Source organism: Neoarius graeffei, chromosome 5, assembly GCF_027579695.1.
Source record: "Neoarius graeffei isolate fNeoGra1 chromosome 5, fNeoGra1.pri, whole genome shotgun sequence".
Classification (NCBI taxonomy): Eukaryota; Metazoa; Chordata; class Actinopteri; order Siluriformes; family Ariidae; genus Neoarius; species Neoarius graeffei.
This window is the reverse complement of record NC_083573.1, coordinates 110,395,567-110,419,943: the sequence shown is the minus strand read 5'-3', so window position 1 is coordinate 110,419,943 and position 24,377 is coordinate 110,395,567. Positions and strand designations below refer to the sequence as shown.

At 41.7% G+C, this 24,377-nt stretch overlaps 1 protein-coding gene across 1 annotated transcript; it reads left to right on the top strand.

The window, feature by feature from the left end:
* The first annotated feature begins 2,477 nt into the window (after positions 1 to 2,477).
* crp1 (C-reactive protein 1) lies at positions 2,478 to 6,029 on the top strand. Its single transcript, XM_060920762.1, has 3 exons — positions 2,478 to 2,491; positions 3,825 to 3,886; positions 5,031 to 6,029. Exons 2-3 carry the CDS (start codon positions 3,829 to 3,831, stop codon positions 5,645 to 5,647), a joined length of 675 nt encoding a protein of 224 aa, XP_060776745.1. The 5' UTR covers positions 2,478 to 2,491; positions 3,825 to 3,828; the 3' UTR covers positions 5,648 to 6,029.
* Positions 6,030 to 24,377: the final 18,348 nt, after the last annotated feature.

Genomic DNA, 24,377 nt, shown 5'->3' with positions numbered 1-24,377 from the left:
GCACCTTGGTTTGGTCCCGCACCCGGAAGACTACAGCAGGTAAATGGCTACAAACATTTCTGGCTGATGTTAGATAAACTCTAGCAGAAAAGGATTCAGATGTTAAACGTGCGCACTTAATGAATCTTTACACGCTATTGTTTATAGTGAAAACTAATAAATGCTTGCGCTGTTTAAACCTGTGTCACGTCTTTTACTATGAAAAGTTGTAACAAATGTACCCGTAACAAAACATACTTGTAAAGCCCCCATTACCAAACCCACAACAAACATACAACACAGATTGTATTTGGAATGTCTTTGCAACTGTGGTTTAGTCCATTGCACTTGACCATTGAAACATGACCAGCGGGAGGAACCGCTGTTTAGTGACAGACGCATTGCACTCTATCACAGATGTGCATGCCAGGCGGTGCTGTGAAAGACCTCCGCTATGTCTGCACGCATGCGCAACATCTTCCGTCTTGTCTGATCTGCACATCTGCGCCGCGAAAACTTTGACTACTCTGGCTATGGTAAGTAAAAAAGTAAGTAAAAAAGTAAGAGCATACTATACCCGCCTCTGTTCATTAACGGTATATGTGCAGATTCGGTATAGATGTTCGAAGGACTCCTGGACGTTTATTAAAGCTGCCAGAGCAGCTTGAAGGTCCGTTGGATCGATGTAATCAGACATGCTCTTACTTTTTTACTTACTTTCTTACTTCCCGGGCTGGCATGTACAGTATATGACATATGTATGACGTAAACGCGTACCCGACGTGAGCAGATCCGAGCAGAGTTTCGCGTATTGGGTAGTTTAGACGGATATGCAACGGGGGCCGTTTTTAACTTATCCACTTTGGAAGGCGTTTTCAATTTTTTCCGTTTTTCAGCCTCGGAAACGCCGTCCTCGTGTAGACGAAAGGCACTTCCGATAAAATATTTAGTCGTTTTTACCCGACAGCGTCCTCGTGTAAACGGGCCCTTATTCTTCTTTAACCATTCTTTGGTAAAACGACTTGTGTGCTTAGGGTCGTTGTCTTGCTGCATGACCCACCTTCTCTTGAGATTCAGTTCATGGACAGATGTCTTGACATTTTCCTTTAGAATTTGCTGGTATAATTCAGAATTCATTGTTCCATCAATGATGGCAAGCCGTTCTGGCCCAGATGCAGCAAAACAGGCCCAAACCATGATACTACCACCACCATGTTTCACAGATGGGATAAGGTTCTTATGCTGGAATGCAGTGTTTTCCTTTCCCCAAACATAACGCTTTTCATTTAAATGAAAACGTTCCATTTTGGTCTCATCCGTCCACAAAACATTTTTCCAATAGCTTTCTGGCTTGTCCACATGATCTTTAGCAAACTGCAGATGAGCAGCAATGTCCTTTTTGGAGAGCAGTGGCTTTCTCCTTGCAACCCTACCATGCACGCCATTGTTGTTCAGTGTTCTCCTGATGGTGGACTCATGAACATTAACATTAGCCAATGTGAGAGAGGCCTTCAGTTGCTTAGAAGTTACCCTGGGGTCCTTTGTGACCTCGCCTACTATTACACGCCTTGCTCTTGGAGTGATCTTTGTTGGTCGACCACTCCTGGGGAGGGTAACAATGGTCTTGAATTTCCTCAATTTGTGCACAATCTGTCTGACTGTGGATTGGTGGAGTCCAAACTCTTTAGAGATGGTTTTGTAACCTTTTCCAGCCTGGTGAGCATCAACAACACTTTTACTGAGGTCCTCAGAAATCTTCTTTGTTCGTGCCATGATACACTTCCACAAACATGTTGTGAAGATCAGACTTTGATAGATCCCTGTTCTTTAAATAAAACAGGGTGCCCACTCACACCTGATTGTCATCCCATTGATTGAAAACACCTGACTCTAATTTCACCTTCAAATTAACTGCTAATCCTAGAGGTTCACATACTTTTGCCACTCACAGATATGTAATATTGGATCATTTTCCTCAATAAATAAATGACCAAGTATAATATTTTTGTCTCATTTGTTTAACTGGGTTCTCTTTATCTACTTTTAGGACTTGTGTGAAAATCTGATGATGTCTTAGGTCATATTTATGCAGAAATATGGAAAATTCTAAAGGGTTCACAAACTTTCAAGCACCACGCTATCTATCTATCTATCTATCTATCTATCTATCTATCTATCTATCTATCTATCTATCTATCTATAAAAATGCAGTTGAACAATGGAATGGAAGTCCATGGAAACATCACACAATGACAGAAAGTGTGTGTGTGTGTGTGTGTGTGTGTATGTGTGTGTGTGTGTGTGTGTGTGTAAAAAAGTCTGTGATTAAGCACATCAAATGACTGCTGAGCTTCACACTGAATCTTTTGTCTAGATGATGATGATGTCACTGCGGTGCAAGGAGGATACAGGACCTCTGTGTGTGTGTGTGTGTGTGTGTGTGTGTGTGTGTGTGTGTGTGTGTGTGTGTGAACTTTGAGTTTTCTGGACGTGTTGGTAAACAGTGCACACCGTGAGTATCTCTGCTTTTAGATTCATTTTTTTAAATGAAATGGTTTCATATTTACGTTCCACGTTGTTTTTGAGAGACCAAAGTTTTTGAGACACTTGTTATTCTTTTAACTTTCATATGCATGGTGTATATCAGGGATTTCTAATGTGAAAACTGCAAATAGTGTAAAAATCTTCATTCATTTGTTCACATTAGAACAATCTTGTAAACTTTCAAAGATTTACATCTATCTATCTATCTATCTATCTATCTATCTATCTATCTATCTATCTATCTATCTATCTATCTATCTATCTATCTATTTGCACATGAGCAACATAAATGTTACTGTTTGATGCATTGTACCAGAGTTAGCTTCAGGCTAATTTTCAGCTCAGTCCCCTGGCAGGTCACAATTAAAACTTTCACTCAGTGACAGAACAACACACACTTGCTGGCCACTTTAATAGGAACTTGTTGTTGGTTCTAAGATCCCTGTTCTTGGCTGCAGGAGTGGAACCCAATGTGTTCTTCAACTGTTGCATGCTGAGATGCTTTTTTGCTCACCACGGTTGTAAAAAGTGATTATATGAGTTACTATATCCTTCCTGGAAAAAAGCTCAAACCACCTTGAGTCTGTCCATTTCCCTCTGACCCTCTCTTATCAACAAGGCGTTTATTTCCACCCACAGAACTGTCACTCACTCACTCACTCACTCACTCACTCACTCACTCACTCACTCACTCACTGTTTTTTGTTTTCTGCACCATTCTGTGTAAACTCTAGAGACTGTTGTGTGTGAAAACCCCAGGAGATCAGCAGCTTCTGAAATACTCAAACCAGTCCATCTGGATCAAACCAACACCCATACCACAGTGAGAGAAAGTTACACTGTGAGATCACAATTTTTCCCATTCTGATGTTTGAACATTGTGAACATTAACTGAAGCTCTTGATTTGTATCTGTGTGATTTGATGCATCGTGCTGCTGTCGAGGGATCGGCTGGTTACAGAACTGCATCAATCAGAGCAGCAGGTGGATGTATGGGTGTTCCTAATAAAGTGGCCAGTGAGTGTAACTGTTCTGAATCATTTCTTAACAATGACATATTATGAACTGATCATCATATTATAATATAAAGTTTCCTCGTGTAAAGATGTCTACACATTATTCCAGTGTTGTGAACAAAATTGTGTCATGTTTCTACACTTTGATTTGTACACACTGTGTTCTGTAAAGAATGTTGATGTAATTGTCATTATAATATTGTACATTTCAGATGTTTAAAACCACACAGAGTGAAACTCTGTCTGTGAATTGATTGTTGTACTCATTATGGTGTGTGTTTGCAGTACGATGCTCGCTCTGGTTGTGATGCTGTTCTCTTTGCTGTCCCTCTCCTCGGCCACTAAAGGTGTGTCTGAAATCATCACATTAATCAGTGACACTTTACTTACTTTATTCTGCTCCATTAAAGGCTGTTATTCCCACAGCACTGTTAGATTCCTGATTCTGGTTAGTCAGAAGGTGTTAATTCATTCAGATTGTATCTCTGACAGTAGTGCAGCTGCAATTCACAGGTTTTTATTCATGCGCTCATTCTATTATGTTATTGTTTCTATAGTAACAGCTCATTCACAGGGACTCATACAGCAGAAACTCCACATAAACTTTACAAAAATATGTATAATTCTTGCTATGGTGAAGTTTTCTGTAAAGAGAAATGTATTTATGTAACGTTTCTGGAAGGAGCCTCCAGTGTCAGTGCTGTGTATCAGTCATAAGTGAAGCTGTAACTTTAACTTTTCTGACATCTTCAGGACAGAGGAACTGACACTTCCTCGCAGTTTCTCACCAACATGACAAACTGCATTTTTTTGTCTTATTAACATGAAGAGAGAGAATAAAGAGGCTGGTAAGGGAACGACTGTTTATAGCTGCTATAATGGAAGTGAGAACAGGAACTAACTTGTGTTGCAAATATTCAACCAACCTTAAATGTAACTATAAATGCATAAAAAGTATCACGTTTTAAAAAAAAAGGTAATCAGTGGTAAATCGGTGCGGTGAAAAAAGGAATAAAACACTTGGCACATGTTGCTTTTGAAAAATAATCAACTTCAGAGTGCTAATGGAAACTCAGTTTCATCATACCACTTCATCATTTATTATTTTGCCAGAACAGCAGCATACACAATGGATGTGTGTTTATTCCTCTCTCTCTCTCTCTCTCTCTCTCTCTCTCTCACCCACACACATTCTCTCTCTCTCTTTCTCACACACACACACACACACACACACACACACACACACACACACACACACACACATTCTCTCTCTTTTTCTCTCTCTCTCACACACACACACACACACACACACACACACACACACACACACACACTCTCTCTCTCTCTCTCTTTCACACACATGCACACACACACATTCTCTCTCTCACACACACACAATCTCTCTCTCTCTCTGTCTTTGTCATTCTCTCACTCTCTCTCTCTCTCTCTGTCTTTGTCATTCTCTCACTCTCTCTCTCTCTCTCTCTGCAGGAGGTCTAAGTGGGAAGGTTCTACTGTTCCCATATGAGACTGATTTCAGTTTTGTGAAGCTCTCTCCTCAGAAGCCTCTCGCTCTCTCAGCGTTCACTCTATGCATGCGCATCGCTACTGAGCTGCAGGACGAGCGACAGGTCATCCTCTTCGCATATCGCACCAACAGCACAGATGAGCTCAATGTGTGGCGCGAGAACGATGGAAGGATCTCATTCTACCTGGGCGGAGATGGTGCACTTTTCCGTCTCACTCCTCTCTCCAGCTTCCGCACTCACCTCTGTCTGACGTGGGACTCCAGCACCGGACTTGCCGCGTTCTATGTGGATGGACGCCGCAGCACACGACAGATGTACAGACCAGGCCACAAGATCCGTCCACATGGCACTGCACTGCTCGGCCAGGACCCTGACACACACCTGGGGGACTTCGAGGTGACGCAGAGCTTTGTGGGCGAGATGACGGATGTGAACATGTGGGACTTTGTGCTGTCGCGCGTGCAGATTGGTGCCCTGTATTCCAACTTAAAACACAGAGTGCCACGTGGAAACGTTTTTGACTGGAGCACCGTGCAGTACGAGATCCATGGCAATGTTGTGGTGGTGCAGGATGACTAACCACACACACACACACACACACACACACACACACACACACACAGCAATGTAGCTGTAACACTATCTTCTGAGCTCCATTATATAATAGGGTTGCGTATTATACACCCCCCCCCCCCCCACACACACACACACACATACAGACAGATTATAACAACCGTAATAACAACATTTACAAAAACAATAAATACAGATATTAACACACACACACACACACACACACACACACACACACTTGACTATGGTAAATTGTATTATGTATTAACAGATTAATAAGTGTGCAAGTCTGATTGTGACGAGTTATAAATGAAGCAGTACTGCTAATAACCACAATGTGGCGCTGCTGAATCACAAATAGTGGCAAATGTAACGCTCTACTGCCAGTTCTGAGGTGAAAAATATTTCAGCATGGATTTAGTACAATGCATGCATATTAATTACACTGCAAAAACCCGGCTTACAAAAACAAGAAAAAAAGTAATAAAATTAGGAATATTTTACTTAAAATAAGCAAAATTATCTGCCAACAGAACAAGAAAATTTGACTTGGCAAGATTTTTAAAAACAAGTAAATATATCTAGCTTTAGAAACCCCACAGATGTCTTAAAACTAGTGTATTTATACTAAAAACAAGTAAAGTTGTACTACTCATTTTAACATGCTAGATACTTTGTCCCCCAACCAACAGTTTGACTATTTCATCTGGGCGTATCGGTGTGCTCTGTTTAAGTAAGTGTTTATACCAACTGAGACCGCCAAATAAATCAAAATCAAAACAACAAACCAATCCATTTTGTAGCCTATTTTTGTTGCCAGATTGACAATACAACAATTCATTTCATTTAGTTATCTGTTTTGTGTTAAGAGATTAAAAGAAAGGATAAGATGCTTGAAATAAGAAATTCTGACTTTGACAAACTTGTCGTGGTTAATATAACACCGATGAAATTATGGTAATTCTCATTATAAGACAGAACTTACTCATAACCAGTAATAAAATCTCAATAACAAGTTATAATACCTTATTAAGATAATTGAGGGGAAAAATGCTTAAAGTAAGTGAAATACTCTTACACAAAACCTGCCTGGAAAGGAGAATTATCTTGGAAGACAAATAACAAGCATATTTTGTCTTGATTTAAGATATTTAATCTTGGTTAGATTTTACTTTTTGCAGTGTACGATACAAATAATTACAGAATATTTATAGTGATATTAAAAACAACAACAAATAAAGATAAAAATTTTTTAAATTTGAATAGTGCCTTCATTAAAATCAAGGAACCCAGTGTTGTAAAGATAACCACACATTAACATAAAGAAACAAGACACACACATAACATGAGCTACTGTTCGATCAAACAGATTTGAAGTCTTTTAATACATGAGTCACAAAGACAAAGCGAAACAGGATTCTATGGTTTATTGAAACAAGTTTTTCTAATTTTACAAAAAAGTAAATCTATATTAAAGTTAGTCTGCCTTTTGATTTCATAAAATCAGTGAAATTTAGTTCCGTCTGAAATGTGGTGATTGTGATATCTGTTTATTTCTGTACAGTAATATCTCACAAAATATCAGGCCATTCTGTGGCTGGGAAGTTATTTAATTTGAGAGGATTAAAGCAAATAATGTGCATGAAATCGCTCGCTTGGCGCAGTCAAGCAGACAGAGGAAGTCCGTGTGCGCATGCGCAGGTTTACCTTCTTCTTCTTCTTTTGGATTTTACGGCAGCTGGCATCCACAGTGTTGCATTACTGCCATCTACAGGTTTCCCTTTGAGCGTGCACTGACAGTTCCATCATTCTGTCGCTAAACGAACAGCTGATCACACCGAGGAGCTCGCTGAGCGCCCATATTTATTAGTTTGGTCCTGCGTTTCCTTTCCTTCGTATATAACATAATATCTTTTCTTTTCGCTTTCCGTTACTGTAGTCAGTCTTTCATGTTTCATTCGCACACTCACGTCCTCCATTTTCTTCTCCTATTTCAAATTTGTATCCCACAATGCCTTGTGTGAACGGGGAAAGCCCACCACGTGATGCATGATGTAGTATCTTGAATTGGGTCATGGTGAAGCAGGAAAAAATAGCAGAGAATTTAGGGCCACGTGGAGAAAAATTCATTAATTATTCTATTTAAAAAAAGCTAATAAAATTGCAAGCCTGTGATCTGAATTCAGTAGCTTTCAGTCACTAAACAAAAATAACTGGGTGTTGGGAAAATTCTTTTTATGACCTACACTTGAAAAATCTGAAAAGCAGAACAGCTTTAATACAGAATTCCATTTTTCATGTGTCTTCTTGTCCTGTAGTAAAGACAGGTTTTGGACTGAGGGAGCTTCAGAGCTCAGCACCAACACACCTGATGAATGACTTTTGTTCAGAATGTCCTTCCAGAGTTTACTTCAATTGAAAGTAATTTATATAGAGTTTTAACATTGTCACAGAACAGTACATTGTGGTATTTGAGACCAATCTTGAGACCACACATCATAGTCTTGTCATCAACTCGGTCTCATCTCTGCCTTGGATTACGAAGACTTGAAATATATTTTCAACACCACTGGAGACCATAACATCATTTCCACATGTAAGTGTTTTGTAATGTTCCTGTTTCAGTACAAAATGTAAAAGCTAATCTCTGTGTGTGGAGTTACACAGCCCCTATAAAGTTCAAGTGAAAATATACAAAGCATAAATAATACAGCACAAGTTTCATGTAACACAGAGCTTTATTTGGTCTCAGAAAGCTGTATGAACCAAAACAAATTCTACTTGCCATATTATACCCCTTTTCCACAAGTTGACACAGTTCCCTGAGGTCTGAATGACATGTCTGTGACATGCTTTAGACGAAATACCACTCCAGATATCCAAGTGTACCTGCACTGGGTATCTGACAGCTACCCAAGCACTAAAAAAGTGAGTTTTTCGCTTCTTCTTTACAAGTCAAGTCAAATCAAGTCAACTTTATTGTCAAATATGCTATACATGCTCGACATACAGCACAGATGAAATTTCAGTCCTCTCTGACCCACGGTGCAAACAGGCAATGCAATAAATAAAAATAGAATAATTGAAAAAACAAACAAACAATATAAACAGTATAAACACTCTAGATAGGAACTAGACAGACTAAACACTCAAACAATATAAACAGAATAAATAAACAGTATAAACACTAGATAAGTACAAGACATAGACTAAACACTCAGACAATATAAACAGTGTCAACACTAGATAAGAACTACACACAGACTAAACACTCAAACAGACAATATAAACAGTATAAACACTCTAGATATGAACTAGACGTAGACTAAACACTCATATATATATATACACACACACACACACACACACACACACACATAAATTGGTTCAAATAACCAGTCAAGGGCACTTGAGATATAGCAGGTAAACATGAAACATGAAATAAGCAGTATACCAGCTGTGTATTAAATCAAAGGAAATGTGCTTTGATTTGCAAACATTTACTCTATGTGCTCTATCACTTCCTGTTGCTTTTCTTTAAACAGAACAAAACAAGAAACCATAAAATCCTCTGTTTCATTTCATTGACCTCACACATGCTCCCCAACCCCCAATGCAATGATATAAAATACTGCAGTGCTTGCTTGAAGAATGGGCTTAGCTTAACATGTCCTATTTACAGTCTATCCTGCGTATTTTTGTGTAAATTGATAACACCAACGTAGATGGGTTATTTTAGTTACTTCAAGAGAAATTTCATATTGGGTTAGGAAGATACTCAATGAGCAAATTAACGCATCTGAGTGTCTGGTCTCGGGCTTGACATGGACTCAACTATGTGTGGTTCTGGTCTTGTCTTGGTCTCGTCCTGTTCTTGACTGGGTCTTGGCTATGGTGGTCTTGAACCCAACAGTACAAAGCAGAAATCCAGATTTAGATTTAGATCTGTGGAGGCATGACTTCTTAATTCCACTAGAGGCGTGTACATGTGTATTAAACCAGACTCTAAAGATGCAAAGCAGGGTGAGCCACTGGGGCAGATGGTAGTGGTGTTAGTGTAGACAGTGTGTGTGTGTGTGTGTGACAGCAGGACTACATTCTGGATTCCTTCAAGCAACTCTAAATTGATTTCCAGGCACAATGTTTCTACATAAGTAAGACAGGGCTGAGAGGCACAACCGTGTGTGTGTGTGTGTGCGCGCATGTGTGTGTGTGTGTGAGATCATTAGATATTCAGTAGTAAGGTTTTAAGTATACTGTTAGGGTTTTGCTGGGATTCGAACCTGGTTCGTTGGTGTGATAATCCAGCAAACCCCCACTAGGCCACCAGGGGGATGACTCAAATGCAGAGGCGTGAGGCGGAAGTAGAAAAAGAATCAAAAGGTTTATTTAAACTATATACACTATATACAAGGCAAAACAAAAGACAAAAAAAAAACCCAAAGAGTATAATCCAAAAGAAAAGCAAAGTGCAAAAATACAAAAGCTAAGAAGATCAAAAAACACAGTACAAAGGAAACTGGAGATAAACATAACAGCACAAAGACTCCGTGACAAGAGGACTGAACTCAGGGGTATAAATAGACAAACTAATTAAGGACACAGGTGAAGATAATTAGGCAATTAACACAAACACAAGACACAGGAACAGTGGCGGCCTCTAGAGGCCAAAATAAACACGACATGAAAAGGAAATAACAGCGGCCTCTAGAGGCCAAAACAGTCCTAGTCCTAACAGGACCCCCCCCTCTAGGAGCGTCTCCTGACGTTCCCAGGGCGATCCGGATGGGCCGAATGGAAGTCCCGACATAGTTCTTTATCAAGGACATCCCGAGCAGGAACCCAGCAGCGCTCCTCAGGACCATAGCCCTCCCAGTCCACCAGATATTGCAACCCGCCGCGGACCCGGCGGGAGTCAAGCAGGCGATTCACAGTGAACACAGTCTGCCCCTGGAAGATGCGGGGGGGTGGGGGGTTCCTAGGGGCAGGGGCATACGTAGACGTCAGTACGGGCCGTAACAGGGAAACATGGAAAGTGGGGTTGATCCTCAGAGTCCGGGGCAACTGGAGCCGGTAGGAGACAGGGTTCACCCTGCGCACCACCTTGAAGGGGCCAATGTAGCGAGGAGCAAGCTTGCGGTTCTCCACCCGCAGTGGAAGGTCCTTAGTGGACAGCCAAACACGCTGCCCAGGGCGGAAAGCGTGTGCAGGTCTTCTATGGCGGTTGGCCTGAGTCTGGTTGGTTCTGGAGGTCTGTATGAGGGTCTTCCTGACCTTGCTCCAGGTCTTGCGACACCGTCTCACATATTGGTTGACCGAGGGCACCCCCGCGTCCTCCTCCTGGTCCGGGAACAGAGGTGGCTGGAACCCGAATTGGCACTGGAATGGCGACAGCTTGGTGGCCGATGACTGCAGGGTGTTGTGGGCGTACTCCGCCCATGGCAGCCAGGTGCTCCACGATGTCGGGTTATCCATAGCCAGGCCTCGCAGGGTGGTTTCCAGGTCCTGGTTGAGCCTCTCCGTCTGACCATTGGACTGTGGGTGAAACCCAGAGGAGAGGCTGGCAGTGGCTCCGATGACCTTGCAGAACCCGTGCCACACTCGGGAGGAGAACTGGGGCCCTCGGTCTGAGACGATGTCCTGTGGAAGACCAAAGACTCGGAAGACATGATTAAACAAAAGTTTCGCAGTTTCAAGAGCAGAGGGGAGTTTGCACAGTGGTATGAAGCGGCAGGCCTTGGAGAATCTGTCAACTAAGACCAAAATGACCGTGTTACCTTGTGACTCAGGGAGACCCGTGATAAAGTCGACTGCCACGTGGGACCAGGGACGCCGGGGAATGGTCAGAGGATGCAGGAGACCCTGGGGACGCTGTCGTGGGTTCTTGGTTCTGGTGCAAACCTCACAGGACAGGACAAATGACCTTACTTCCTTCTCCATGTTAGGCCACCAGAAGCGTCTTTTCAGGAAGTCCAGGGTCCTCCGAGCTCCCGGGTGGGCGGTGAGAGGGGAAGAGTGACCCCACTGGAGAACCTTGGCCCGGGCTTGATGTGGGACGTACAAGAGGCCTGGTGGCCCCGTCCCAGGACCGGGGTCCTGGCGTTGGGCTCGTCGGACAGCCTCCTCAATACCCCAGCGGACAGGGGCCACAATCCGGGACACAGGGATAATAGGCCCGACTTCATTCTCCCTGTTAGTGGCAGAGAACAGTCTGGACAGTGCGTCAGGTTTGGTGTTCTTGGAGCCGGGGCGGTATGAGAGGGTGAAGTCAAACCGACTGAAAAACAGGGCCCACCTAGCCTGTCGAGGGTTCAGTCTCTTGGCTTGCTGGAGGTACTCCAGGTTCTTGTGGTCAGTCCAAACCAGGAATGGATGTTGTGCTCCCTCCAGCCAGTGCCTCCACTCCTCAAGGGCCAGTTTGACCGCTAGCAGTTCTCGATCCCCCACATCGTACCGGGACTCAGCAGGACTCAGACGGTGGGAGAAGTAAGCGCAGGGGTGCAGCTTTCCTTCCGAACGTTGAGAGAGCACCGCGCCGACACCACTGTCCGAGGTGTCCACCTCCACGATGAATGGTTGGGAGGTGTCCGGGAGAACCAGAATGGGTGCCGTGCAGAAGCGGTCCTTGAGGTCTTTGAACGCCTTTTCTGCCTGAGGAGACCAGCCATAAGATCCACCTGTCCCTTTGGTGAGGTCTGACATGGGTGCTGCCACAGAACTGAAGTTCCTGATGAACTTGCGGTAGAAGTTAGCGAATCCTAAGAACCGCTGAACCTCCTTAACGGACTTGGGAGTAGGCCAATCCCGGACGGCCAGGGTCTTGGCAGGGTCCATTTGGAGTTGGCCTGTCCGTACAATAAATCCCAGAAAGGAGACCTCGGGAACATGAAATTCGCATTTCTGGGCCTTGGCGAACAGATTGTTCTGTAGCAGCCTCTGGAGAACCTGGCGGACATGGTGGCGGTGCTCCTGCACGGTCTTGGAAAAGATAAGGATGTCGTCGAGGTAGACAAAAACGTATAGGTTAATCATGTCCCTTAAGACGTCGTTGATTAGGGCCTGAAAAACAGCTGGTGCGTTGGTGAGTCCGAAGGGCATCACCTGGTATTCGTAGTGCCCAGACGGGGTGTTAAAGGCAGTCTTCCACTCGTCTCCCTGTCGGATACGGATGAGGTGGTATGCGTTCCGTAGGTCCAACTTGGTGAAGACGGTGGCGCCTTGGAGCAGGTCGAAAGCTGTGGACATCAGCGGAAGGGGATATCGGTTGCGCACAGTGATCTTATTCAGGCCCCTGTAATCAATACATGGTCGGAGCCCCCCATCCTTCTTGCCGACAAAGAAGAAGCCGGCTCCAGCAGGTGAAGTGGAGGGTCGAATAAACCCAGAGACCAGGGCATCTTTGAGGTATTCCTCCATGGCCTTGCGTTCTGGCTGAGAGAGTGAAAACAGTCTGCCACGAGGAGGGGTAGTCCCAGGGAGCAAGTCGATGGCACAGTCGTAGGCCCGGTGCAGAGGAAGAACGGCGGCCCTGCTCTTGCTGAATACCTCCTTGAGATCCCAGTACTCTGTGGGAACTTGAGATAACTCGGTGAGATCAGGGGGCTCGGCAGGAGACACAGGAGAGCTAGAGAGCAGACAAGAGGCATGGCATGCAGGGCCCCATTCCACAACCTGGCTTGTTACCCAGTCTATGCGAGGGTTGTGGCGAGTAAGCCAAGGAAGGCCTAGAATAACTGGGAACTCAGGTGAAGGAATCAGGTGCAGGGATATTTCTTCCTTGTGACCTTGAGACTGGAGGAAAACTGGAGAAGTAACTTGGGTGACTCTTCCATCACCTAACGCTTGGCCATCGAGGGCAGACACAGACAGTGGGACTTCAAGAGGTGCAGTCGGAATATTGATGCTTTGGGCGAAGTGAATATCCATAAAGTTCCCAGCCGCCCCTGAGTCTATCAAAGCTTGACAAGAGTGGACAGACTCACCCCAGGAGATGGAGACCGGGATGTAGATTCCTTGGCCAGGGAGTCCGGGAGAGAGGGTAGGCCCCGTCACAACCCTCCCTCGGCTGGACGGGGCGGTCCTTTTCCCAAGAGTTCGGGACATGATGCTCGGAAGTGACCAGGCTTGCCACAGTAGATGCAGCACTTGTCCCTCCTTCTGCGCTCCCTCTCAGATGCGGAGAGGCGAGTACGACCCACTTGCATGGGTTCTGGACAGTCACTGAAGGAGGTAGATGGTCTCCAGGTAGAGGTAGGGAGGCTGGGGGGGCTCAAGGCTTGGTGGCGTTCTCTCATCCTGTTGTCCAGACGAATAGCATGTGAGATGAGGGTTTCGAGGTCACTTGGGCATCCAATAGAGGCCAGACCGTCCTTGATGGGGTCAGACAGACCATGGTGGAAGGCTGACACCAGGGCAGTCTCGTTCCATCCACTTACTGCTGCGAGTGTTCGGAACGAGATGGCGTAATCTGCGACGCTTCCTCCTTGCCGGATGGACATGAGCTTTCGGGCTGCGTCGGTACTGATGTCTGCCTGATCGAAGACCCGAAGCATCTCTTCAGAAAACAGCTGGAAATCAAAGCACTCAGGTCCCTGTCTTTGCCAGATAGCAGTAGCCCAGGCTCGCGCCTTACCAGCTAATAAGGTGATCACAAAGGCAATCTTGCGGCGATCCGTAGTGTAGGTGGTAGGCTGAAGCTCAAAGGTGAGTTGACACTGGGTAAGGAACTCTCGGCACTCACTGTGCTTGCCGTCATACCTCTGTGGTGCAGGAAGGCTGGGTTCGCGAGGTGAAGAAGGCAGCATTGCAGGAGGCACTGGAGCAGGAGTGGGAGCTGGATCAGGAGCAGGAGATGCAGGCAGAGATGTCAGCTGTGCCAGGGTTTTCCCAATTTGCTGAAGCAGTTCCTCGTGGCGAGCGAGGGCCTCACGTTGGCTGGTGAGCGTACGTCCATGAGCGTCCATGGTCGCTCCGAAGCGTGTCAAAGCTGCCATAATTCCCTGAAGGTTGGCCGGGTAGACAGTTGAAGCAGCCTCTGCTGAGTCGGTCATGACGGAGTCTTTCTGTTAGGGTTTTGCTGGGATTCGAACCTGGTTCGTTGGTGTGATAATCCAGCAAACCCCCACTAGGCCACCAGGGGGATGACTCAAATGCAGAGGCGTGAGGCGGAAGTAGAAAAAGAATCAAAAGGTTTATTTAAACTATATACACTATATACAAGGCAAAACAAAAGACAAAAAAAACCCCAAAGAGTATAATCCAAAAGAAAAGCAAAGTGCAAAAATACAAAAGCTAAGAAGATCAAAAAACACAGTACAAAGGAAACTGGAGATAAACATAACAGCACAAAGACTCCGTGACAAGAGGACTGAACTCAGGGGTATAAATAGACAAACTAATTAAGGACACAGGTGAAGATAATTAGGCAATTAACACAAACACAAGACACAGGAACAGTGGCGGCCTCTAGAGGCCAAAATAAACACGACATGAAAAGGAAATAACAGCGGCCTCTAGAGGCCAAAACAGTCCTAGTCCTAACATATACTTGCTATATTTAATATAAATGTAACATTTAAAAATATTTTTAATGGCAAAATCAAAAAGTGTAAGAACTCTCCTTTACACATTAACTTCTATTATTATTATTATTATTATTATTATTATTATTATTATTATTGCATGGTATTAGTTTCCACTGTTATGCTGATGACACACAGTTGTATGTTTCTGCAAAACCTGATGAGAGACACCAGCTTAATAGAATTGAGGAATGTGTGAATGACATTAGACACTGGATGCTTATTAACTTCCTTCTGCTTAACTCTGACAAGACTGAAGTACTTGTACTCGGACCACATGCAGCTAGAAGCAAGTTTTCTGATTCCACAGTGACTCTGGATGGCCTTTCTGTTTCTTCACGTGCAGCAGTAAAAGACCTCGGTGATTATCGATCCCAGTCTGTCATTTGAAACTCATGTCAATAATATTACCCGGATAACTTTCTTTCATCTCAAAAATTTAATGTCACTACATGAGGAAGAAAAACTAGTTCATGCTTTTGTTACCTCTAGGTTGGATTATTGTAATGCCTTACTGTCTAGATGTTCCAGTAGGAGCATAAACAAGCTCCAGTTAGTTCAAAATGCAGCAGCAAGAGTCCTTACTAGAACTAGAAAATATGACCCCATCACCCCTGTCTTATCCACACTGCATTGGCTCCCAATCAAATTTCGTATTGATTATAAAATACTACTATTGACCTTTAAAGCACTGAATGGTCTCGCACCACAGTACCTGAGTGAACTTCTGCTCCTTTATGACCAGCCATGCCTACTTCGATCAAAAGGTGCAGGCTATCTGCTGGTACCTCGTATAGTGAAGGCTACATTAGGGGGCGGAGCCTTTTCTTACAAAGCCCCACAGTTATGGAACAGCCTTCCAAGTAGTGTTCGGGAATCAGACACAGTCTCAGCATTTAAGTCTCACCTGAAAACATATCTGTTTAGTCAAGCCTTGTGTTAATGGTGTTTATGAGGTAAAGGTGTAGATCTGGAGGATCCTCAGACAGAGTGTTTTGGTAAACTGGGATGTATGGATGCTGTCATCCCCCCCACTTGCTCACTCAGGTTTGTTGACAGTGTAGTGGCTGGCTGCTTTATGTGCCGGGGCATCATCATGCCTGTGTTACCTTCTGGCTCTCCCCTTTTAGTTATGCTGGCTGTCATGGTTAGTCTTGCCAGAGTCCCTGCTTGCACTCAGTGCAATATGTATCCTCTTCTTACTCATTAGCTGACACTGGGCATACCTAACAACCCATGTTTTCTCTCTCTCTCTCTCTCTCTCTCTCTCATCCCCTCCCTTCACTCTGCCTGTTCCTCTGAATTACATGTTGATCCTGAGATCGAGATGCTGACTTGCTAACTTGAAGACTGCAGTTGTCATGAACAGTTTTGCGCTCAAGTTTCCATCAATGAACAGTTTATAACTTTAACAAAACAGACTTCATGTTCTCATTATTAGAGTCTAAAAACTATAATGAACTTCATGGTTTCACAGTTATACTTTGTGACTCTATAGGACACAGTTATAGAAGTGAGTTATTTATAATCATGCTATCTGTTATCACCCAAATGAGGATGGGTTCCCTTTTAAGCCTGGTTCCTCTTGAGGTTTTTTCATGTCATCTGAGGGAGTTTTTCCTTGCCACTGTCACCCCAGGCTTGCTCACTGGGGATAAATTAGGGATAAAATTAGCTCATGTTTAAAGCTTTTAATATTCTGTAAAGCTGCATTGCCACGATGTCTGTTGTTAAAAGTATGATACAAATAAATTTGACTTGTCTTCTTCTTATTATTATTATTATAGTCTGCCCTTGCATGCACTTGTTTGTTTGTTTATTATTTATCTAATTATTTCTGAATGATGTAGCGAGTTCTATAAAAATTGAGTATGTATTTATTATGGATTTATAATTGAATTTATTTCTGCTTCAGGTTATTTCAGTTTATGCACTAATTATTGACTCTGATTTCTATGTTTTATTTATTTATATGAGATTATATGTACAATGTAATATTAAACATTAATATTAAAGCAGCATAATGTAGGAATTTTACCTTAAAATATCAGCTTCAAAATGAGTTTGATGGTACATTGACTTGTAATCGGGAGAATGACTGGTCTTCCATTCTGAGACCACACCCAGTTCACCAGTTTTAACGCTATGTAACTCTGGTGGCATGTCCCTGAGAGTTCTCATGAGAACTGTGTAACACAAACAAATATCTGTCATCAGCTAGCAGGAAAAAGAGTACAACAATACTCTTGGTTTCTGAGTGAGAGACCAGACAAGCTTAAAACTTGGATTGGTTTTTAACCTTACAAAACTTGGATGCTTGGTGCTTGCTGTCACCATTTCTACAGCGAGAGCTAAGAGAGATAAAAGGCTGCGAGTCAGATGCTGAGCTGAATTTATTTCTGTTGAACTAGTAAGTAATGTTACATTAGCTGCCTTGCTATGTGTTTTGTTATTTCACTTGCTTGATGTTTAGCTGTGAACAAAGTTGTTGACTTGTTGCTTTTGATCATAATTCAAGTCAGACCATTTGACAGAGGTTTAGACGTGAGCTACAGCTCAGGCTAATGTTGCAAAATTACAAAATAACACTCAGACATTGGTACTGAAAATAAGTGCTCTTGAGTCAGTTGCTATTTAGCTTTGTTGGTGAATTTTCCATCCAAGTGTGCATCACTTTGTATTGGGGCATCCAAGTTTTCTAAGGTTAATTTAGTTGACTAGCTGTTCTTTGTCCGATTGCATCCCCCAGCATTAGATATGTCGGTGTGTTAGATTCTGTAATGGTGTGCATCAAAGTTTGGAGAATAGAAGATTGAATTAATAAACACTGTGTGTCTGCCACTCAGCGACCGGTTCCCTCACAGGCCTGGGAGTGACATCACTGACACAGAGACCAGGTCAGAGATGTTTCATGGTTTATTCTCAGTCAAGCATGAGTATATATTCACACATAAGGTGCAGTGAGTCAAACAGAATTGGTCAATTTGAATAAAGAAATGCATATATCCTTCTACAATTGGTTAAGACATAGTGGCAGACAAACGATGTGCATAGAAATGGAGACAGGAGTTCAGAGCACTGCCAAGTAAGAAGTGGACGTTGGGTGCAAAAGAGAGTTTTGAGTATAATGAGAGCTTTGTGTGCAAGTTGGAACATCCTGTGTGTTAAGAAAAACAGAGTAACAAGTGCATCCCAAATATTAATCTGGTTATGTTAGCTTAGCATGCTTGTATTCCAACTTGTGCAAACTTTGTCACACTGAAAAAAAAAAAATCTGAGCATGCATGTTTACTTCAAGAGATATTTCAAGACATAACATTGTATGATGATGTTGAGGTTTTTTTTGCGATTAGCACAGACATGACATATAACAAAACTCTTGTGAAAACTTGGGATTCCATCTGGCCAGTCTAGTTTCACTCTCTTGTTGCTACTGTACACTAAATTTCATGTCATATACAGCTGTAGCTGTAAACACACTGACTTGGGTCTTTTATTCCAGCAATCAAAGGCAGCAAGTAGCATTGAACATTGGTCCATCTTGGGCTAGCATGCAAATAAATAAATTAATCTCATACCAAAACATTTGGTCAATCTGTCAATCTCATGCCAAATAAGCCTTGAAAACTTGTAACTTTGCAAACCTATCTCAGCTAGCTTGTAATAGATTACAATGTCATACATATTATGTGCAATATATGACTATATTTTGTCAACTACACAAGAACTCCACATTCAAACAATCAGTGAAGAACACTTATGGCCTGAAAATGCAAACATTTCAAGTTTTTCAGCAAAAAAAAAGAAGTAAAAAAAAAAGAAGCTTGTTACTCTTCTTGCTATGTTAGTGTTAATCTCTGATGTCACAATAAATAAAACTATGCAATCATATTTGTGTAAAAATCTCTCTCTCTCTCTCTCTCTCTCTCTCTCCTCCCTCTGGGTGAAATGAAAAATTCACCACTGGGCCCCATTAGAGTCCGGGTGAATAATAAAAGAGGAAACAGGACACACACACACACACACACACACACACACACACACACACACACACACACGTAGCAACACAAATAAAACATTTTAAAAACACACACTAACTTTGTCCACTCTGTTGGCCCTCAGGGAAGAGTGAAGGTGAGCGGAATGAAGGCTTGACCTCACCTTACAGACTGGCTCAAAAACTCTGACTTCTTTCAGGTGTGTGGGTGTGGGTGGGTGTGTTACTTAAAGTAAGTGTTTACTGCTAAACTTGATGATAAGCTTATTGTTTTAAAGAAGAAAATGCTTACAATATTTGTTGAAATCTTCGAGATTATAAATGAACAAAAATCTGTTGTCATTTTGATAGTTGCTGGTTAAAATTGTGAAATGAAAATAGATGCTATTTGTAGATGAAACTGAAATGAATATTTTTGAATTTGTTAAATTAAATTGCAATTTTTGTTGCTATTCTTGTTATAGTTTAAAAAATATATAAAATTATTCTAAATATTAATTATTTTGTCCTAGATTGAACAATTATATATAATAACATATATTATTAATATTCATCATTTTAATTAAAAATATTGAAGTATTTCAGGTGTTTAAACAGTAGTGAATTTGTTAAATTTTGTTAAATTATATATATATATATATATATATATATATATATATATATATATATATATATATATATATATATATATATATGGTGTGTGTGTGTGTGTGTGTGTGTGTGTGTGTGTGTAAACTATATGCATTTATGAGTGATAAAATGTGATTTTAAAAAATGTGACTTCTTATTCTTTGAATTTCTGAATTTTAATCTTGGAATTTTTGTGAGTTTTTCCTCATACATTTGTCTTTATAATCTCGGAGAACATCAAAAAAAATTCTCATAAACATATGACTTTAATCTCAGTAATCTGTTTTATTTCTCATAATATTACCCTCACTTCAGATTAAAAAAAAACCTATAGCTTAGTACGAGAGAGAGAGAGAGAGAGAGAGAGAGAGAGAGAGAGAGAGAGATGATTAATATTATAGGACTTTAAATGCAGTGAGATTATTCACTGTGGGAATGTCAAGACTTAATGTGCCCCATGGCTATAAACACACACACACACACACACACACACACACACACACACACAACACCAACATATGTCTGCAAATTAGGAGATAATTAACTTGAAAAAAGCCCTAAAAAAAGAACACACACACACACACACACACACACACACAAACATTTTTAATCTCCTATGACAAGATGTTTTCATGCAAATACAGCACACAGGAATAAACAAACACGCTCAGCCTGTACTGATATCTCACCATATTATAAACTTAATTTAAATTAATATCAAATCTATATGATTTAAATAAATTTATTTATTTACACTATTGTTTAAACACCTGAAATACTTAAATGCTTTAATTAAAATAATGAATATTGTTGATTCTAGGACAAAACAATGACTATTGAGAATTATTTTTATATTTATTAAAAAAATCTATAACAAGAATAGTAACAAAAATTACAAAAATATATTAATCATATTTCAATATTAAATTTCAGTTTGTAACACACTACTAAAGCAAATAAATAAATAAATGAGTGGATGGATGGATGGATGGATGGATGGAGCAATATTTCAATATACACATTAATCTCACCGCATCATGATATGAAACCCAAATTTAAGAAACCTGGGCTTTCAGAGCCTTTGCTTTTTGTATGTTTTAAACCTTTATTTTTCTTTTTACACGCTAATATTTCATTCTTTTTGTAAACATTCAACATTTCTATCAAACCAGATCACAGACATCACACACACACACACACACACACACACACACACACACACACACACACACACACACACACACACACAAGCACTCAGTGCCAGTGGCTGAAAGATTGAAAGCAATTAAAACTATCATCTGCAGTGGCTCAGGGCACGCCTGTGGCTCCAAACATGAACTGCCAAATCTCATCATCTTCTGAACGAGAGAGAGAGAGAGAGAGAGAGAGAGAGAGAGAGAGAAACATGCACAGACAGAGAGAGAGAGAGAGAGAGAGAGACAGAGAGAGAGAGAAATAAACAGAGAGAGATATAGATTGTTATGGTAATCACTGTAATCATGTAACATTTCCTGAAGGAGTCTCCACTGTCAGCACTTTGTAACACTCAGAGGTAAAAGTTTAAGTTTTCTGACATCTTCTGGACAGAGGAGTTCATGCCTTGTGGTTTCTTGGAAACACAGGAAGCTGCATTTTTTAATTCAAGACAGAAAAAAGAGAAGTTTGTGTGGGAATTAATGTTTACAGCTACTGTAATGTAAGTGAGAACATGGACTTTGCACAACATTTCATGGACATTGCACAACATTACATGATATGATATTAGACATGTCCGAGGATGCACTTGGAAACAGCTTCCTGTGATGATACCTAAGGTTATCAGGTGATTTTGGATCTTTCAACATCAGGAATTGAAAGATCCAAACATGCACCCTCATTCAGGCAACCCAATTTTTTTTTTTAATTAATTAATTTATTTTTTTATTTGCAGTCTGTCCCAGTAGAAATTAGGCTACTGTTTAGTCTGTGGTAGTTCAGGATCATTGGGCTACTGATTGGAAGCTTGTAAGTTCAAGTCCCGGCAAATAACAAGCTACCACTTTTATGTCTCAGATCAAGGCCCTTAATCCTCAACGATTTGGTTGTATGCCTCAAGTTTAAAGTTGATCTTATTTCTGCGAGGGTAGTTGTGTTTGTTGCTGTTAATTGTGGTGGAAATGCCTTCTGTCAATGCATTTTGTGCCATCTCCCAAAGCTTTCCAGCATCTGCTGAGGATATACTCTAAAGATCCTCTTCCAAGACAGAGTGGGCATGAGGGGGCTTCACTCTTGCCCCAAGTATGGATATGTGCAGTGCTTGGAAGGGTATCTTAGACTGCCTGAACTAACCCTGTGTGCTGGGGTTCTGCCTGCCACATGTCAGGACAAATTACCTTCCACTCCAGTACACTGTAGGTATCATGCTGCCATCTTGTGTCTAAGAACTACAACTCCCAGCCAACTTCCCCGTTGACTACGTCATGCCTGGGCGGGATCACGCACATCACATTCCTCAGGAATTCAACAAAAGGACTTGGAACCCAGCCATCTTGGCTCTTTCGCATAGGACTCCAGGCGAGACTGACCAGATAAAGAGAACTCACCATCAGATGTCTAAACAGCGCGTTTCCTTTTTAATCTGCTCCTGATCAAAGTTGATATCGGAAACACGTGATCATCAACTCAAGCGAGTTATTAAACCGGTTTTTGCAAGTATTATTTTATTTTAAAAGCGTACGCAACGGCAAGTGAAAGCAATTTTATTTTTGCTTAGAAAAGTGGCTGGCCCCCCTTTTCTCTTCTTAAATCCGCGCGCGCGGCACTGCTGAAAAGACTTTCGTCATCATCCACGAAGATCTTCAAAGCAATCTCTCTCTCACACCAAAGAGTTCCGACCTCAGGAAGCGCGCGCAACTTCCTCAAGCTTCCAACTTCAGACAGAAGACGAACTTCCTTTGCACATTGGGCAGAAGTTTAAGTCTTAGGAATTAGTTATTCACTTAATGTGAAGTTATATGAAGTTAAATGAAGTGTATACACTGAATTTTGGTTCTCTATCATTTGTTTGTTGATTTAAAATTGGTTAATCCATAAGTTTGTGCATGTCTCTCTCTCTCTCTTATTCTTTTACTAAGATCCTCAATCTCCTTAACACACATTTTGACCTTATTAAGATTTCAGGGGGTTTGATAATGTTATGAGTGTGGAATTTCTTTGTTACTTAGAAAACACACGCTCACTAAATCATGAGGATTCCCCTCCTCCAAGATTGCAGATAACACGTCCTGGCACGGACACATTCCAACTTCAAGAAAATTCCTGTGTCTCTCTCTCTCCCTCTCTTACACACACACACACACACACACACACACACACACACACACACACACACACAGTTTACAGAAGATTTAAATTCTGCTGCTATTAAATTGTTCAATTTTCCTTTTCTTTTTATTAAAATTTTTATTATCTTTGTTATAATAAACTCCAGGGCGGCACGGTGGTGTAGTGGTTAGTGCTGTCGCCTCACAGCAAGAAGGTCCTGGGTTCGAGCCCCGGGGCTGGCGAGGGCCTTTCTGTGCGGAGTTTGTATGTTCTCCCCGTGTCCGCGTGGGTTTCCTCCGGGTGCTCCGGTTTCCCCCACGGTCCAAAGACATGCAGGTTAGGTTAACTGGTGACTCTAAATTGACTGTAGGTGTGAGTGTGAATGGTTGTCTGTGTCTATGTGTCAGCCCTGTGATGACCTGGCGACTTGTCCAGGGTGTACCCTGCCTTTCGCCTGTAGTCAGCTGGGATAGGCTCCAGCTTGCCTGCGACCCTGTAGAAGGATAAAGCAGCTAGAGATAATGAATGAATGAATGAATAATAAACTCCATTATTATTGAAATTGTGTGGTGTCTATCTGCTGTTCTAATACTTTTGAAGTTGCCCAATCGCAAAGAATTCAAAGGTGTAGACAATTTTCTGTAATATGGTAAATGATCAATAAGGATATACCATAATTTAGCTGTTTGGTAATTTAACCAGGATTAATGGTATGATTCACTAAGTGATTCACTGATTCACTAAATGATTCACTGATTCGATTCATTGAATGATTTACTTCAAGCGATTCAAATGAGACTGATTCTATGTTATGATTCAATTCAAATGAGTTAAATTAAACGATTCAATAGGATTGATTCATTTTAATTATTAACCTTCAAATTTAATGAGACTGATTTCATGTAATTATTAAAGATTGATCACTTATCCAATCTTAAATATACAAAATCATTAATTACACCTACAACACTCTCTCATCTTGTCCAGACTCCTTGCTGTCTTAACCTCATCATTCTGCAGGCACTTGTTTTCTCTACTCCAGATCACATTTCTTCCTGCAATAGGTGCTGCCTGTCTTTGCCCTGTGTCTTGTCATATTGGAGTGCCTTGGAGCTGCCTTGTCTTGTACCTTAGCTGTGCCTCCACTGTCTTTGCCTCATTGTGGGACCACCATTTCCAGCCTATCCAGACATCTAACCCTACTGTTGAGACCTTTGGAGTCCCT